This window comes from Sinocyclocheilus grahami, unplaced genomic scaffold (assembly GCF_001515645.1).
Source record: "Sinocyclocheilus grahami isolate Dianchi unplaced genomic scaffold, SAMN03320097.WGS_v1.1 scaffold78.1, whole genome shotgun sequence".
NCBI lineage: Eukaryota > Metazoa > Chordata > Actinopteri > Cypriniformes > Cyprinidae > Sinocyclocheilus > Sinocyclocheilus grahami.
The window spans coordinates 781,739-801,770 of record NW_015505257.1 but is presented as its reverse complement, the minus strand read 5'-3'; the positions used below and the strand labels follow the sequence as shown (position 1 = coordinate 801,770).

Sequence of the window (20,032 nt, the reverse complement as noted above, 5' to 3'; positions counted from 1 at the left end):
TGGTTAGCCACCTAGCCGCTTGCTATAAACGCTGCTTTCACATCAACAATGAACGTTTGTATTTCACAAAAAAAAAAAAAAAGTGTGGTTACAAAAACACAAATATTCACTCATCCAAACACGATTGTTGTATTAGTTGCCGATATTTGCATATTCGCTCCTCTTTCGGCTCAGAAACGTCATTTGAAATTGACAACACAAGCGGTTACTTCCTATTACGCAGCTTTAAAGTCCAGTTCAAATGTGCCCTGAGAAGTAAATGTTGCGTTATTGGGAATGAGACACGAATATTTTAAACACTTTAAAACATAGATAAGTGTTCTGAGACTTTATATGAACCACAACTCGTCTGTGGAACCAAATTATAGGCAGGACTGAGTGGCGCAGAGGCGCCGCAGTGGAGCTCAAGGCACCGGCTGAAGTCGATGAGAGTCGGACTCACCACGATGCCGCGGCAGCTTCCCTTCCTCCTCCTTCACGACTAGCTCAGTAAATACCCTGAGTCCTCACCGAGAACAACTGTTCGCCTTGTCTACTAACGTCTCAGCCGTTGTTTCAAGGGGAAGAAACAAGCAAGAGACGTGAAAACGACTAAGTGAGCCAGCGATACACAGCAGGGCCCTCCCTGTCAGCCGAGCCAGCCATTTCTCTCTCGCTCGCTCGCTCGCTCTCCTCACCCCTCCTTCTCCTCTCAACTCAGACGATCCCTACCCACTCCACGAGCTGGTTATATTCAACCAGGCTGCCCGTATAACCGCTAATATTGATTTCTAAACTCTTGCGAACATACTAGAAAATGATTTTCAAAGCACACCCGAGTACTAACCATCAGCTCTAAGGGTTTGTCCTCCATCTCCGGCTCCATGTTTGTTCCCCGAAACTCGCAGTGAAAATGGAAACCCCGCCCTGCGACACAATCGCGTCACGAAAGGAGGCGGAGAATGTAGGCTTGTGTCTAATTCTCCCATTGGCTGTCAAATAAAAAAACGTGCGGCAAATGGGCGTTGTCCGCGTCGTGATTGGATAATTTCTGCTGCTAAGGTGCAAAGCGGGGACAGACACAGTACGTCATAATCGAAGAGGGGATATTATCTGTAACAACATTCGTGGTTGGTCGACGAATGACAAAAAGGGTTTTGTCCGTTTTGTAATCTGAACAGCGATTGGCTGCCGACTAGTGCTAGGGTAAAGAATGGGGTTATCCCTAATGATTCAGATATTAAGAACATTTCTGATTGTTTGCTGGTGACATCCATGCCTGCGGGCAAATGTTACCATTTTTAAGCAGGTCTAGACCATTTATTAAATTAGTAAACGCATAAAAATTCAGAATAATGTTTACCTTTGCTTTCCGGCTAAATTGCTTATAATTGACTTCCTCCTTACCGTACAAGTGTCAACTTGGCAAGTTAAATAATCTTGTCAAACTCATAAAACTAAACATAAAATCAAATATGCTCGCAAAATAAACAAGGTATAAGCGAAATTTGCAAACAATGAGAACGTTTAATGTATGTGTCCAGATGTAACAAATGATTTATACAAAATAGCTATGGATCAAAGAAAAATTAACAAATATACAACATAACTGCTAAAATATTGTGGGTCCCGTATTTCATTAAATTTTTTTCTCCTTTTATATTTTTGAATTGCATGTTCGATTTAGTAGGCGTCAAAACACCAACCATGCCACAATTGTTAAAGGTCCAAAATATTGATTTGCAGTTTGTCTTTCTAAAACCATTCTGTTGTTAAAATATGACTGGACAAAATGGAAAGAACTTAGAGGCTTGTAATCTGTGGCGGGTCACACACTCCGAGATGTGACTTTTTAAAAGGGAATTAAACAGCCAAACTGACACATACTCACTCACACATCACAGTTAACACAGTATAACCCCCCCACCCCACCCCACCCCCACAATCAGTCCCAAAGGACATTCCCATGCATAAAGCCGAATACCAATGAGTGCTGAAGGCTGGAGCTAAGATTTTATGTTCGGAAACAGCAGGAGGCTGAAGTTAGGGTCCAGATGCTGGTACACTGTGCTGTCATATCTCACAAACGGCAACATTCAGGCACTCATATATAGTTTATTTTGAGAACTAGCATCTCCTGGGGGCTGAGGAAAACAAGTGAGGGAAATGCACTGTGAAAGATGGTTCTCCGTTTTCAAGAAGGGATGGGTCCAGTTACTATATGGTCCATTTGAGAGCAAGAAATACCTCAATGTGGGCACAATGCGATGGGAGGAGCAGGGTGTACCGCTGGCTCAGAGTGCATCACCACCACCACACTGGTTTACAGCAGAAACAAGGCAACAAATCAAGTCTGGGCTAACCGGGAAATTAAAACGCAGGCCTGACAATGGGCTTGAGGTGGCTAGAGGTAAGCAGTACAGATCTAATCATTTGCTACTGCTTTCTTCATACACTGAATAAGAGAAAATATAATACATTTGAATAAAATACAACAGCAGCAGATACCATTATAAAAGGAGAGGCAAACGGAAGAAAAGGAGTGAGATTAGAAGGGAAGAAAAAGTAGATCTGAAAACCTAGAGTGTTTTCATGAAGAGCTGAGGCAGGACAGGCAGACGGGCCATGGCCATGCTGTTGCGATGACCCGGTAATTAGTGAAGAGGAGAAAACTCAGTCTCTTCCAGTCCAGAGATGGAGTCGCTGTATTCTAAAGCCAGGGACACACAGACCATCCGCCATCCTCTCAAATTCTTATTCTCCCTCCTGCTGATTGGATCTCCCTCGCTCCCCTGCCGTTTGCGGGGTAGGTGAAGGGGGAAAATCTTGTATTTGAATTTTGTGTCAGTCCCGACTACCTAGTAGTCATCTAAATCAAAGAACTCATCATCATCTCCCTGGTATTCCATGCCTTGGAAGTCCACCCGGTACCGCAAGATTCCTGAAGTAAAAGAAAAAGGTATTGATTGCAGATATTGATATAATATCTTTCCATTTCCCTACAAATTGTAATCTGTAGAAAGCACTTACCACCGATGCCTCCAAAGCCTTTCACAAACTGTGAACCCTCCTGGCTTTTGTCTGTAACGATTTCCAGCGTGGCCCCAAACGTCTTGTAGTTGTTGGCGAACCACTCTAGCAGCGGCATGCTCTCAATCAGCTCATGCTCCTGACCTGTCTAAAACAAGCACATACGGTACTGTTAACATTATACACCTCCTGCCTGAACCATACATTGGCTAAAATGAAAAGCAAGCATAATGCAAAAGGTGCAAACTCTTAGGAATAAATTTTTTTCTACTTTGGAAATGAGCAAAACAAAAAAGGAAATGTTGAATTTAACAAATTCAGAATGCTCTACGCTAAAAAAAAAGGCTCTTTATTGGCATCAATGGTTACAAGAACCTTCTTCCAGATCCATGGAACAATTCCAATGCACAAAAAGTTCTTTATAAATGGAAAAAGTTTCTTCAGATGATTAAAATATTTTTGGTTACCATCAACTGTTCAGATACTAACATTTTTCAAAATATCATCTTTTGTGTTCAACAGAAGACAGAAACTCAGAGGTTTGGAACAAGTGGAGGATGAGTAAATGATGACAGAATTTTCATTCTGGAAGTTAACTACTCCTTTAATGAGCTGCATGAACTCCACATGATTGTGTGAAACCTGAAGATCATGTTCCTCACCAGGATTTGAGGATGATCCAAAAAGATCCAAGAACATCTGGATCATAAAGGACTTATTTTAGGTCTCTATTTTTAAGCACATTTGTGACATTTGAATCCTAGATATTCAATGCAGTCTTAGGACCCGCAATGTATGATTCTGATAAATCAAAACAGAACTGCAATGAGCTTGGTACTAATGGGCTGATGATAGCCTAAAGATCAAGTGTTTCAAACCTATAGGCTGCTGATCTGATTTCAGGCCATGAGAACATCATTGGTTGTTTGAGTATGGCACTTAATGCCACAAGAAAGTCATTCGGGGGAAGGAGTTACAGCCATTGGAGCTTCATTACTTTCCACAATAAATAAGATCTGCTGAATCTTATGTAATCTGAATTTGGTAAAGCCTGTAAATTAACTACCTATTAGTTTCTTTTCTTGGATGAACTTGACATTGGACAGCACTTCTGCTGACAGCTCAATGGCCTGGTTGAAACCGTTCTCTCCTCCATACGATATGTCAACCAGCTTCAGAACCTTCGCTTGTAACCTCTACATGTGCAGAAGAACCAAATCAGAAAACAAGCAGAATGATGAATTAAGATTGCAAATCATTTGCTACAAAGAGAACATACCGGATCAAACATGTCTGACTGGCTGAGCTCCGTCTTGAAGTCGGCCGATCCGGCAAGAACCAGTCCTGCCACGTTGACCTTGTCATTGGACACGAAGAGTTGCACAGCCGTCTCTGCTACCTTACGCACATAGTTATGTCTCTTCTCCATCCTCAAACGTGCAAATCGAAGAGCAGACTGTCCTCCTCTACCTAGAGTTAAAGGAAACAAACATGTAAATACTAAATTCTACAAAGAACGAAAATAGCCACAGCAAGCGATTTGAAGATGTTTACCGTGTTTTTTGGGCAGGTCCACAGTAAATTTGTGCAACACCTCCCTTGTGTTGCCTTGTAAAGTCCCAAACAGGGCGCCACTACCATCAATCACAATGAAGCCAAACTTGCTGTCGTCTGACAACAGCGCTGTTAGAGCCTGTGGATATAAAAATTATATTAAGTGTTACAATGTAATATATAGATAGATAGATAGGATGTAACGGTACGTGTTTTCATACCGAACGGTTCACGAGGTAAATACCAAATGCTAGTGATCATCCCTATGCCCTACTCCCTTCGAAGGGCAGAGCCCTTGGAGTGGAGACTTTGGAATGAGTAGGGCACGTGTGTGCCATTATGTAGCCGTTTGGAATGCACTTGGCAAAGGGAGCGACCTAATTTCCTCATCTTCAGCTGGCATGTTCCCATGACAACGTAGCACGGTGTCAGTCAGCAGATGTCACCGTTTTAATGGCATAAAAGTCTTTATTGTTATTAGCATAACTGTTGCAAAAAAACATACATTTTATATTTTAAAAAATGTTATATGTCACTTTTCTAAAAATATAAAATGTATGTTTATTTGCAACAGTTATACTAATAGGCATACTAATAGACTAATTGACTGTTTCCTATCCCGTCACGGAGACCGCTGAACGCGCCACTTTAAATGGTTTCGTGGTGCTCGTTGCTGTATTTTAAAACAAAATTGCAATGTTTTCAACTGACATGGCATTAAAAATAAAATTATCCCAAATGTAACTATGGCGCGTGTGGCTGTGCTGTGCAGTCAGTGAACCGCTTCCATCGGCGCTGCTGCAGCAAAACACACTGTTGCTCACATCAAACATTATTATGCGAGTATTATGACCAATACTTAATTTGATCCTGCTGGATCCTGTTCTGGAAAATGTCAGATTTAGAATTTTTGCGTTGCGGTAGGCATATTTGTTTTAAAAAACAGTGCATGTGTGCGTGTGTACGAGACGGAGCGAGTGTGGGTTTGGCAAGATGTATTTGGAGGTTATTACTCGCGTCTCATTCGGCACAAATCCAAATGTGTCCATATTCGCAATGTATTTGAATGTTAAACTATTATTTATAATGTAATGGGCTGGGCTTGCTTTTAAAATAAAAAGTTATATTTTTGGCAAATGTAAAAGCCCTTTCACACCAAAAGCCTCAGTAGTACGCAGAAGAAAGTTTGTTGAATTTTATTTGCTCTTCAGCAATAAAAAATAAAGGAGAAATGTTAGTTTATATTGTGTAATTTTTGCTTATTAGTATGGTTGAATTGGATCATCAAAGGTCAGCAGCAAATTGTCAGCAAAATGAGATTAAATACATAAAGGACATTTGTATTTAACATTTAATTATTGCAGCTTTGAGTCAAATTCTACGGAAGTTCTAAGCGGCCATGCATTTTTTTTTTTTTCCTTCAGTTATTATTTTATGACACAGAACGCGTTGGTGAAACTCATGCATCTAGCAAGAACTTAATACACAAAATAGTCATATTGATTCAAGCATTTAACATTTATGAATGAATTAAATGTCAGTAGCCTAATGAACAATACTGTACAAATTATAGCGATCACGGGGTAGGTCCTATTCTATCCCAAACGCGTACAGTAAAGTGGATACAGTATAGCCTACAACACCCCATCAGTTATATTCAGGTCAATAGTGCCACCTGTTGGCGCAGTTTTGTAACTTAGAGAACAACTTTTTTTATGTCGAGATCACGAGAAAATTAAGTCGTTATAACGACAAAACAACTCTCGTTATGTCGATATATCGAGAAAACAAGGGGAAAAAAATAATAATGCATGGCCGCTTAGAACTTCCGTAATATTCTGAGTTGCTTTTAACGGTTTTTATTAATTTTGAGAAAAACTAAATGTTTTTTTGTGAGTAGTTCTACAATAAATGTGAACGTGCATTAATTAATCTCACTCAAAGTAACATCTTACTGATTTCTCTCAACAAGGGGACAGGAGAGCTTTCAATCAATAAATGGGAAAAAAAGTAACTGGCGTTACTTATTTGAAAAAGTAACTGAGATTTTCTTGTATATTAAAAAAGTAATGCGTTACTTTACTAGTTCCTTGAAAAAAAGTAATCTGATTATGTAACTCCCGTTACTTGTGATGCGTTACCCCCAACACTGGTCACGTGTGTGTAGGATGGCCGAACTTAAGGAGCTTCCCCTGGAACTTACGCGATCGGCAACCAGACGTTTTTTCTTATTGCAGCTCGTCTCTGTTCTGGACTTGCACAAACTGCGTTGCAATGCAATAATTTTCCAAAATGTCATTTATGTGAAAATATGAAGTCTGTAAATACCCGTTAACACAGGCCAGAAACGTTGAAGACGGACGCAAAGAGAAAAATACCATAGCAGGCAGATCACTCACTGTTCATGATGCAAGAACTATTGGAAGAAAATCCTCAATATTGATTTGGGGGTTTATATGAAAGTGTTTGAGGGGAACACTGTCTTCAGAGAAGTTTGTGGTATTTTCTTTTCATCTCGTCTCTGTATAGTTCATATTAAAGCAGTGTTTCAGCGCAGCCCTGCTTTGTTTACAGCGGTAACCAAGGAAACACTGTATCTGCTGTTCCAGAAGCGCCTCCTGCTGTCAGAGAGTGAATCTGCATCTCATTCAGATCGTCTGCTGTTTGTTTCATTCAGGCACGTAGTATAATTTCACAAAGCTAGTCAGAACATTCTGATTTTGCTTCAAATTGGGTTATTATTTAATCAAATTATATATATGAATTATATAACTAAAATTAAATAACAGTAATTACAGATTTAGGTTAAATAAACCTAATATTTCAGTCTTTATTTTTATTTTCTTTAGGAAACAAATCAAAGAAAAAAAATTCTACTGTTACTAATATTCTGTATGTTGCTCAAAAACAAAATATATTGTGTTCAGTGGAAAGTTTTTTATTTTTTATTTTTTGCACAGTCATTTAAAAACACATTTTAGAGCTGTAACAACAATATCGTGATATTTTTGCTTAAAGGGGTCATATGATGCGATTTCAAATTTTCCTTTCTCTTTGGAGTGTTACAATCACGGTTTCAAAACCGCTAATATTTTCCGTTATACCGTTCCTGCGGTATGTGCCATTTTTCATGTCTCCTCAAAGACTGAAAGTGTAGGAATCCCTCAGGTTGAGTGCAGTGTAGAGAGTAACATGACCCTCCTCCTCCTGTTGGTGCGAGCGAGCGGTCAGTCACGTGTAGGACGGCCGAACTAAGGAGCTTCCCCTGGAACTTACGCGATCGGCAACCACCCGTTTTTTGTCTTATTGCAAGCAACTCGTCTCTGTTCTGGACTCAAATGCTGTATCTGGTGTTCCAGAAGCGCCTCCTGCTGTCAAGAGAGTGAATCTGCGTCTCATTCAGAGCTTCTGCTGTTTGTTTGCTTCATTCAGGCATGTAGTATAATTTCACAAAGCTAGTCAGAACATTCTGATTTTGCTTCAAATTGGGTTATTATTTAATCAAATTATATATATGAATTATATAACTAAAATTAAATAACAGTAATTACAGATTTAGGTTAAATAAACCTAATATTTCAGTCTTTATTTTTATTTTCTTTAGGAAACAAATCAAAGAAAAAAAATTCTACTGTTACTAATATTCTGTATGTTGCTCAAAAACAAAATATATTGTGTTCAGTGGAAAGTTTTTTATTTTTTGCACAGTCATTTAAAAACACATTTTAGAGCTGTAACAACAATATCGTGATATTTTTGCTTAAAGGGGTCATATGATGCGATTTCAAATTTTCCTTTCTCTTTGGAGTGTTACAAGCTCTTAGTGCATAAAGAAGATCTGTAAAGTTGCAAAGACTAAAGTCTCAAATCCAAAGAGATATTCTTTATTAAAGTTAAGAGTCACCTATGCCTACCTAAAACGGCTCGTTCTAACACAGCCCCACATATCTACGTCACTATCTGGGAAGACTTGCATAACGCCACCCAAATGTTCACGCAAAGAAAGAAGGCGTAACTTTTTTTTTTTTTTAACACTTTATAGGCATTTCTATTAACGGGGGGGAAAAAATTTAATAATAAAAATTGCAACAAAAAACATCACAGAATATCTTTTATGCCATTAAAACAGCGACCCATTTCCCTCTTTGTGCGGTTTTAACAGCAGAAACAAATAGCTAACAGTTCAAAGACAACAGACACTATCTTCAAAACAACAAACAAATGAGTAACAGCAACGTACATATGTAGGGTATAGGGTACATACATAGGTCTAACAATTAGAGGCTGTTCAGTTTACCATAGTTGTAACTGATGTGAAAGGCTATAAAACAAGACAACAGATCATCAGCAAAATAAATAAATGAACAGATAAATGTAAAAATAATTTTTTTAATTTAAAATTAAAGACCTTAAGTGTAATAATCATAATAAACCAATAATAATAATAAAAATAAATAAATAAAAATCAAGTGGTTGAATGGCATAGAGTTTGTAGGTCCATATTTGTTCCGGTGTTTAGGTAACCTCTCCCTCAGTAAATTGTAAGTCATCAAAATATGTTAAGAAGGGTGACCATGTTTCAAAAAATGTGCATTTTGAGCCTCTGACAGTGAATTTGATTTTTTTCAAGCTGGATAAAATACATCACTTCTTTAACCCATCTATTATGTGTTGTGGGCTCAGTTTTTTTCCAATGGAAGAGAATTAAACGTCTTGCCAACAGTGTAGTAAAGGCAACTACCTTATACCTTCCTTCTGTAAGCACAGTATCTTCGGGACTAGTCCCGAAAACAGCTAAGAGGGGGTCAGGGTCAATAGAAACACCATATATATATCACTAAAAGATTTAAAGATATCTCTCCAAAATCCCTCCAGCTTTGGGCATGACCAGAACATATGGGCTGTTGTGGCTGGCGAATGTAGGCATCTGATGCATGCAGGACTAATAGTAGGATAGATTCTAACCAATTTTGAGTTGGTAAAATGTAGTCTGTTAAGTATTTTAAATTGAATGAGGGAATGCCTGGCACAGGGTGATGATGAATGTACTTTGTCCAAAATACCTTCCCATTTTATATCAGTAAAGTCTCTACCCAGGTCAAGTTGCCATGAAATTTTAACATGGTCTAATCTTTGCAGATCTAAAAAAATGGGACTTGGAAAGGGAAAAATTATGCACAAGCTCCTCAAATTACCAGAAAATATTTAAAAATAAATCTTTTAAGGACCCAATTCCCTGGTCTTCCCACGCCAGAAACGCAGTGTCTATAAAGGATGGGGGGAATAAACAATTGGAGACAATGGGACCAGCAATTGAAGCAGCCTGGAAACCAAAATGCCTCCTAAACTGTGACCAAATTTTTAACATATGCACAACTACTGGATTAGGTGATGTAATAAAGCTCTTTCCTTATATTGGAAGTGGTGCACAAACCAAAGACCTGAGAGAAAATTTGGTGCAGGCTTCCTCCCCTTGCACCCACACTGGAATTGACTTTGAATCCCAATCTGATGCCTAGTACACAACTTTTTGAATATTACTTGCCCAATAATAAAACAAAAAGTTAGGCAATGCCATCCCTCCTTGACGCTTTTCTGCAAAAAGGATTTTCTAATACGAGGGAATTTACCCCCCCCCCACCCCACCCCACAAAAAGGAGCTAATTAACTTATCCAGGTTGGAAAAAAAACATTTTCTTATGAATATAGGTATATTAGAAAATAAGTATAAAAAGCGTGGCAGAACCGTCATTTTAATCAAATTAAGACGGCCAGCCAAAGACAAAGGTAAGGCAGACCATTTCTTGAAATCATGCTTGCAACGTTCTAGGAGTGGGGTAAAATTGGCTATATAGGGATTTACCCCCCCCCCCCACACAAAAAGGAGCTAATATCACAATGTTATAATATTCACTCGCTGAAATAAAAGATAACAGGCTTTTATCTATCAAAATAAAATCTATACGGCTACATGAATGATGTACTCGGGAGAAAAAAGAAAATGCTTTGGAGGAAGGAAAAAAAATTTTTTATATTTAAAGCGAGTTTTTTGGGCAGTGTAGAGTAGGGGTTGAATGACTTCTGATTTTTTGAAGTCGACTTTTATGTGATGAAAGTCGAGTCAAAGTCGACTAGTCGCTGATGACGTCATTAATGAACAAATAAGTCTGGAGCTGTGATAAACAGCTTGTGCACAGCTATGGCATATGACATAGAGCTGTCCACATGGCTGTTGCTCCTATAACAGCTTTTTTTTTTATCAGTTTTTTTGTCTTTGGGTCGTTATATTTCTCAGATTTCTGCTCATTCTAAATCAGATACAGAAAAAGTAGCACAGTAAAGATTACATTCATATAAATGCATTAGTGAGAGTGATTGCATGTGTAAATTAATTCTACCTGGCAGCGTCTCTCTACTAGTAGTGAAGCTGTGGAATTTAGTTAAGAAATATATGCTTGAACTTTTCAGTTTCTAAGCTATTTTGAGAAAATCACAGAACAGTGTTGACAATACATTTCCGCGCTGAATGATTCTGTGCGCGTGATGTACGCGCTACTGTCTGTAGCCTGTGTGTGCGTTACAGTGCAGCAGCGCATTAGATCAGAACGGCGATTAACTTACCTGTACAATAAGCTGTTTAAAACGTGCATTTTCCCATTCAATTTCGATATATCCAGTAATATAATCACACATGTCTTGTGGAGTCATTTGAACTGTTTGGAAACAGAGCGTAAATGTGGAACTCCTTCAAAGATTTCTTACCCTGTTGCGCCCTCTATAGGACCAGCAACTAGTCGACGTCAAGCTTAAAGTGTCATGGCAGAGCATTGAAGTCGACTAGTCGGTGCGACCCCTAGTGTAGAGTAGGGCTTGTTGTTTGTCATTTCTCCGATCACAAATGCAGACATGGTTTTAGGTTTACGCGGCGCGATGCAACGCGTAAAAAGACAGTATATTGTATTTATGCCATTAAAACAGCGACATCTGCTGACTGACACCGTGCTACGTTGTCATGGGAACATGCCAGCTGAAGATAATGAGGAAATTACCGTCGCTCCCTTTGCCAAGTACATTCCAAATGGCTACATAATGGCACGCACGAAGGGGGGGGGGGGGGGGGGGGGAATATGATTTTTTTGCTCAGAAACTCTGTGTTGTGTATTTACATTTTGTTTTAAGGCATAAAACATTCATTTAATCTATCTTTTAAGCAATGAAAATTAAACAATTTTTTTGGAAAATAAAGGTCATTTATATTACAATTAAAACATTGAAGAAATATTGAATGCTTACTCCTTAAAAATAAGGTTTTAATAATTTTAGTAGTAGTAGTACATTCTACTCAACAATAGTAATATATTTCTGCCAATGCCCTCAAGTTAAACCGAACTTTTACTTTGAAGGGTTGCCGTGAATACCATTACATTTCTGTGTGTGTATGACATGATAATAGTTTTATTGAAATGGAACGGTCAAATGCTGATGAAGTGACTCTCAGAGCAGTTCTGGAAATGCTGTTCATGTATTTATGTCCTCATTAGTGAGACGGCAGATGCTAATATCACCGGAAGCGTCACGAGCGTTCCAGTACGAGTACTACACAAAACCGCGGCATTCATTAACACAGAGACACGCAGAATTCATATTTAAATATGAATCGTTTTGCGGCTTAATATTTACAAATACTAGTGGGAGTGGGCTCACTTGTGTGTGTGTGTGTGCGCGTGCATCGGGCGGAACTCCGCTGTGCGTGATACAGAGAGCGCGACCATAACGTAGAGACTGAAATGACATGCCGTCATGTAAATAGGATAAATAACATAAGGCTATTTAGTTTGCTTAATGAAAGAACAAGGTATAGACATGTTCAATAAGAAAGGTAACTTTAAATGACTTCTGTTGTGATCTGGCGCTATAGAGAAAATATAATTAAATAAAATTAACTTGACCTTCAAGGGGGGTGGGGGGGTGCCGTTGGGGGGACGGGCCGCCCCCCTAAAATAATGGCAGGGGAAACACTGACTTCCATTTGGAATTTACCCGGTAAACTGTTTGGTACGAAAACACGTACACTTACAACCCTAATAGATAGATAGATAGATAGACCTTACCTCAGTATGGAACTTGTTGTCACATAAATACAAGGATGTGTTGATTGGTTTAAAAGGCTCAAAATCAATGTTTACTTTCTTCTCTTTGCCTTCCTCTGTCACTATGGTGCCACAATACACCACCAGGCCATTAGGAGGCACTGCAAGATAAATATAAGACTTATGGGAGGGGATCAGGAGAGACCACACCTATTGAAAAGATTAAATCAGGCACAACGCCCAATCGTACCCAAACATACACGGCAAATATGTATGAACTGCCAGTTTAATATTTAAACGGCATCATTTTGGAAAAGAGAAACATACCAAATACAATAAAAATTTTAAATGGCTGTGAAATATCTTAGATCAGTGGTTCTCAAACCTGTCCTGGAGTACCCCCCAGCCCTACACATTTTGTATGTCTCCCTCATCTATCACACCTGATTCAACTCATCAGCTCATTAGTGGAGACTGCAAGATCTGAAGTGGGTGTGTCAGATATAGGGAGACATACAAAATGTGCAGTGCTGGGGGTACTTCATGGAGAGGTTTGAGAACCACTGTCTTAGGCCCCGTCCACACGGAGACGCGTTTAGCTGTATACGCATACATTTTGTATCGTATAGGCGTTTCGTCCACACGGATCCGGCGTTTTGGGAGAGTGAAACAGAGGCACAGAGTGGATAAATCTGAAAACGCCACCCTTGTGTTTTCGTGTGGACAGCGAATCCGTAAATTTTCTGAAACTGTGACATCATCAGCCCACGTCTCGCCCCTAGTCAGACACCGCTACGTCACGTAACAGCAACAAAAACATGAACAAACACTGCACGATTGTCTTTTTATTAAAGTACCCCTGTAGTCAAATTTTATCCTTTAAAACTCACCTTTGATCATCAAAATTACATATTTAAATGTTTTTTCTTGTGAAAATACTTTTCCTTTGCCTTAAAGGGGACCTATTATGCAAAATTCACTTTTGCAAGGTGTTTGGACATGAATGTGTGTTGGCAGTGCGTGTACACAACCACTCTATAATGATAAAAATCCACCTACTCCTTTTTTTTTTTTTTTAAATCTCCATAAAATAATAAGCAGTGTCTCCCAATGGCCTATTTTTAGCATTGGTGCTAATGTGACGTCACATTAACCACAGGCCCCACCCACGAATGTTGATAGACACTGCCGTTTCAACATAGAACAGCCCTGAGCGAGTTCTACACAGTCCGCCATTGATGCACTGTCTCCCAAGCGTTTTAGGTGTTCTGTAGCTGGATGTATTAATCCACATAGCTCTCTCCATTTACTCCCGAAATCTGATCCGCTGAAGACTAGGTGGATTCATTTTGTTTTAGAAGAAAATGCTCCCTCAACACAAATTTGTTTATGTCTGCACGAATCATTTTACACTGGACTGCTTTGTGAATGAGGGTCAGTATAAAGCAGGTTTTGCACAAAAGTTGCTCCTGAAGGATGGAGCAGTGCCAACTGTTTGTGATCCAGCTAACGTTATGCCATCTAGAAGTAGTAAGTATCACGCGTTTGAGCTTCTTGGCACTCTGTAAGGCTAATGTTGCTAAAGCTACCATTGTCTGTCTGTTTTCACTGATGCTGCCTTCACGTGCTACCAGAATGATCGTGAATAAGAATGTGGTAGTTAAAAATTGCATATGAAAGCAATCTGAAATCGACCGCTTGAATTTGTCTAGCTCATAATCATATTCGGGACTTATAAAGTTCGTGTTAGCATGCAATGGCACCATGAGACCAGCTATGTTGTTATTTTTATAGCGCGGTGCAATAATCTGGCAGGGTGCAGAATTGGCATGACACCGGTTCGAACATATATGGCTGAACACCACTATTAGCAGTTTCTGACATTTTCAGTGCGTGAGAGAGTTTTGTTATTGCTGGCATGCCGGTGCGCGAGCTCTAGAAACTCCACCCTCTTTTTACTAGCGGACAACTACAGTGGATACTGTAACATTCGTTAAATTTACTTGATGTTGTGTCCTCAAAATGCCTTGAAGACTCAAATGCAGTCAAGTTTGTGATTCCAAATCGCGCCCGCGATCATACGCGTGTGACGTGCGGCTGTCAGTGCATCTGACTCCGGACTACCTTTACACTGCTGTTAAGAACTACCTTGGTAATATATGGGTATATTGTAAACTACCTTTACAATATACCCAGTTAATGATATGCTAAGGATAGGATCCCTTGACGCGATTGGTTACAGAATTTTGTGACTTAGCAAAAAAAAAAAAGAAAAAGGGTGTTTCAAACCACATTTCTGTGACTGTCTTTGGGGAAACTACAGTTTTGAGAAAATACTCCGCAATGGTGTTGATAAATGGATTGGCACATGGTTTGTCACTAGGTGGATTCATTTTGTTTTAGAAGAAAATGCTCCCTCAACACAAATTTGTTTATGTCTGCACGAATCATTTTACACTGGACTGCTTTGTGAATGAGGGTCAGTATAAAGCAGGTTTTGCACAAAAGTTGCTCCTGAAGGATGGAGCAGTGCCAACTGTTTGTGATCCAGCTAACGTTATGCCATCTAGAAGTAGTAAGTATCACGCGTTTGAGCTTCTTGGCACTCTGTAAGGCTAATGTTGCTAAAGCTACCATTGTCTGTCTGTTTTCACTGATGCTGCCTTCACGTGCTACCAGAATGATCGTGAATAAGAATGTGGTAGTTAAAAATTGCATATGAAAGCAATCTGAAATCGACCGCTTGAATTTGTCTAGCTCATAATCATATTCGGGACTTATAAAGTTCGTGTTAGCATGCAATGGCACCATGAGACCAGCTATGTTGTTATTTTTATAGCGCGGTGCAATAATCTGGCAGGGTGCAGAATTGGCATGACACCGGTTCGAACATATATGGCTGAACACCACTATTAGCAGTTTCTGACATTTTCAGTGCGTGAGAGAGTTTTGTTATTGCTGGCATGCCGGTGCGCGAGCTCTAGAAACTCCACCCTCTTTTTACTAGCGGACAACTACAGTGGATACTGTAACATTCGTTAAATTTACTTGATGTTGTGTCCTCAAAATGCCTTGAAGACTCAAATGCAGTCAAGTTTGTGATTCCAAATCGCGCCCGCGATCATACGCGTGTGACGTGCGGCTGTCAGTGCATCTGACTCCGGACTACCTTTACACTGCTGTTAAGAACTACCTTGGTAATATATGGGTATATTGTAAACTACCTTTACAATATACCCAGCTAATGATATGCTAAGGATAGGATCCCTTGACGCGATTGGTTACAGAATTTTGTGACTTAGCAAAAAAAAAAAAGAAAAAGGGTGTTTCAAACCACATTTCTGTGACTGTCTTTGGGGAAACTACAGTTTTGAGAAAATACTCCGCAATGGTGTTGATAAATGGATTGGCACATGGTTTGTCTAAAAGCATATTAAAAACACCACAGACAAATAAACAACAAAAAACCTTGATTTTCACCACAGGGGGACTTTAACATTAACACAGAATAATATATGTATTGTTCCATGTTCGTTTGTATACCACGCAAAGGTTTATGCACATAGTCCAAGTCTTCTCCGTTTTTAGTGTATCTCTGTGGCAGAATTACAGCGCCACATACTGGTCTGGCATGTATACTACATTTTGTGGTTTCATGTGGATGCAGATAATTCTTGAGACGAGGGGGGAAAAAAAAGATTGGATGGTGAAAGCTCTGGCTTTGTGTGGACGTAGCCTCAGATAAAGCTAAGCCCACTCATTTACCTTTGTTGTAGAGTTTGAGTCTCTGCTGTACTGAGGTAATGGCTCCCAGCACGGAGAGTCTGTTGACTCTGCTCTTGATGTTCGAAGCCGTGCCGAACTCGTCAGCCAACATCTTGGCAACACGTGAGATCTGATCCTTGGGTGGGATGATGAGGGAAATCATACTGGTGCCATTTCTGAGGAGAAAACAATATAACAACAATATAAAAGCAGACTGAGACTTTAATTAACATACACTACCTTTCAAAAGTTGTTTAGATTTTTTTTTTTTTATGTTTTTGAAAAGTCTCATGCTCACCAAGGCTGCATGTATTTGATCAAAACAGTAATATTGTGAAATATTGTCAGATTTAAAATGTATTTTCTAATTTAATATATTTTAAAATGCAACTTATTCCTGTAATGAAAAGCTCAATATTCAGCAGCCATTACCTCCAGTCTTCAATGCCACGTGATCCTTCAGAAATCATTGTAATTTCTAATATGCCGGTTTGGTGCTCAAGAGACTTTTCTTTAAAGTGTCAAGTCAATATATGATACAACTAAACTGTTTATAAAAAAATTGAGTCAGCATTAAATTCATTTACATTGTTCCATAACCAAAAAATGATGACTGAGGCGGTCAATCTGCTTAACCATTCAGTTTCACTGTAAAAAAAGACGACAAAAAAAGAGGGAACAAAAGGAATGCCACTGAAAGAAAGAAAAAAAGAGGGTTTAAATCAACATGGCTGTCAGAAAAAGACAGACAATTCATTTTTGGGGTGAATTATATCTTTAACAAAGGTGACTGGCTTTATTACACCATTAAACAATGATACAATATTCAACTACAACAATTGTATCACAACCGTTATATTAATATGATGTTTAAAAATACTACAAGAGAAACAAAACATGTAGCATATTTAGCATGGTTTCACTCATTTAACACACGTCGCCTCAACCAACCTTTCTTTAAGGCGTCGTCTGGAAGGTGCTTCACATTTCAAACGACACCACATAACATTTCCCGCTCTTTATCCTTCAACCAACACTATTATCGAAATAAAGACCTAGTGCGCGGTCTCGTTCTCCATCCACCGTGCTGTTCTCTCCAACAGCTGTTAGCAAGCTTGTTAGCATGTGGTCCCCAAACAACAAAACGAATCGCACATCAGAGGTGCTACTGTTTGTCATTCAACACCTGTAAACAAATCTAGAGGATCCTCACCCTCTAGCCGCCTCAAGGCTTTTGATCAACTTCTTAATCTTCCAGATTTCCACGTTCCTGTCCGCTGCGCTGGGGTCGTCCGCCATCTTCCTCGCGCTGTCTGGACCTGCTGAGAAAGAGAATCCAACTTTAGCTTGCGAGCGCGAAGAGCTTGAATTAGCGGTTTTCAGGGCGGAACATTCACTATTTAAATCCCGAAAGACCGACCGGGTATAAGACAGAAGTGTGATTTGATTAAAAGGAGGTTTATTGTGAGTAGAAGAGAAAAGCACGACTATAGTTGGACGCGCTAACTGGCTAAGCAGCCCTGCGCGCGGCCCTCTCGCGCCCGAGAACATCCACGCCGCGCGCCGCTTGCGCGAAACCACCCTTCTGCACTTCATCTTATTTTTAACACGTGGTCCGTTTTCTCGAAGCAATTTCGTTATCGGACATTACTGCAATGTACTCACAGACTACAATTATCCGCTCCGCCGCGTCCGTACGGCAGTTACGTTGTGGTCCAGAGCTCGGCCGCCGCTGCTTCTCAGTGAGGTGATATACTGACCGTTAGCAGCCGGTTCGGTCCTGCTGCGCGTGGTGCTTCGGTGGAGGCTCACGTGGGGGGAAAGGCAGAAATTCCACTTAGTATCACTTCCTGAAAACGCCACGCATGGGGTGTATTTGGAGCTTTGTGATTGGAGGATCTTGCTGTCAAATAAAAAGGGTGGAACAATTACTTATTTTTATTTATAAATAATTTATTTAGTGACAACACGCATGAGTAGATGCAAAATAACGAAAGAATATAGTAACAATAAGTAATGAAACAAATAATAAAAAATAAACAACACAAAAGATAAATAATTATATGGGGTAGTGAAATAAAATCAAATTCTGAATTGCTTCGCTTACAGTAAAGAATAGTTTCACTCTTTTATTACTGTAATACATTTATTTGTTGTTTGGCAATTTCAGTTTTCAAATGAGCTTATTTTTGATTTAAAAAAATGGCATAACAATAAAATTCTTAATTTTTTTTAGGCAAAATATAACCTTTAATTTCTTTATTTTCCTTTTAGCTAAAATATGACCCAGACTCTTGACGGTTTTTGTGTTTGTTTCAAAACTGCAAGAAATAGTTTACATGTTTGTTTATAAAAATACTAATAATACTGAAAAATAGCTAAAATACTATTAATAACAGGTTCAAGCAGGCACTTTTAATATACTTTTATTTACAATACATTGTCATAATATTCAGTAAAACACATAGCTGTTTTCATTCACTTCAATTTTACATAAAGAAAACCAAGCCTTCCATTAGGATCATTTTGCATTGATTTTTTCTTTTTTGCAGGAATTAAAATTATTTGATATATTATTTTATTATTTTCTATTATATTTTATTTTATTGCATTATGGACTTGGAAGGGGAATTTGTTTAAATGTCATGGAAATCATGTCACAATGTAAAACAGGTTTAAAAAAAAAAGGCTTAATTTTCTTTAGGCAAAATGTAATAACATATTTCTTCATCATACATGATTTAAGAGAGAGAGAGAGAGAGAGAGAGAGAGAGAGAGAGCGATGGTATTGCATCTCTGTCCAGGTCCTGAAGTTCCTCATGCACATTTTGGCTGACTATATTACTCACGTCCAGATGTCAGTACATTATTCTTTTCATTGCTTATTTGGCTTATAATGGACGCTGGCTGGCTGAGGTGTTATGCGGTGGCAGAGCCATAGAAAGAGAGAGTTGCGTCAACGGAAGTCCAAAACGCTCGATCGTCACGTGATTCACTTAGACCTCAACTAGTTCCAGGAAGTTCATAGCGGGCAATTGAAATACAATTGAGTTGGATCAGAATCAGAATGAGCTTTATTGCCAGATATGTTTACACATACGAGGAATTTGTTTTCGTGACAGAAGCTTCCACAGTGTAACAGAATGTCAGTGACAGAACAAAAAACACAGATAATAAAAATAAAAATAGAACAAGTAAATAAGGAATAAAAATATATAAATTGACAATTGTGTGTGCAGGTATATTACAATAGACAGTTTTTTTTTTTGCATGTACAGGTACTGTATGTTATGTGCAAATTTGAGGTGTAGGCTGAGTATGAGTGTTAGATAAATAAGTGTATGAGTGAATAAATAGTGTGTGTTCCACAGTTATTGTCAGGTGTTCATGAGATGGATGGCCTGAGGGAAGAAACTGTTCCTGTGTCTGGTCGTTCTGGTGCTCAGTGCTCTGTAGCGTCGACCAGATGGCAACAGTTCAAAGAGGGAGTGTGCTGGATGTGAGGGGTCCAGAGTGATTTTGCCAGCCCTTTTGCTCACTCTGGACGAGTACAGTTCTTGGAGAGAAGGGAGGGTTGTACCAATGATTCGCTCAGCAGTCCGGACTACCCTCTG

At 39.1% G+C, this 20,032-nt stretch overlaps 1 protein-coding gene across 1 annotated transcript; it reads right to left on the bottom strand.

Annotated features, from left to right (window-relative positions):
• Positions 1–1,729: 1,729 nt before the first annotated feature.
• Positions 1,730–18,272, bottom strand: LOC107586177 (eukaryotic peptide chain release factor subunit 1). Its single transcript, XM_016273448.1, has 9 exons — positions 18,084–18,272; positions 17,632–17,740; positions 16,419–16,594; positions 12,675–12,814; positions 4,564–4,702; positions 4,289–4,479; positions 4,073–4,205; positions 3,010–3,153; positions 1,730–2,920 (listed from the first exon to the last, which is right to left on the bottom strand). The coding sequence occupies exons 2-9, from the start codon at positions 17,715–17,717 to the stop codon at positions 2,838–2,840; spliced, it is 1,092 nt and encodes a 363-aa protein (XP_016128934.1). The 5' UTR covers positions 17,718–17,740; positions 18,084–18,272; the 3' UTR covers positions 1,730–2,837.
• Between the last annotated feature and the right edge of the window lie 1,760 nt (positions 18,273–20,032).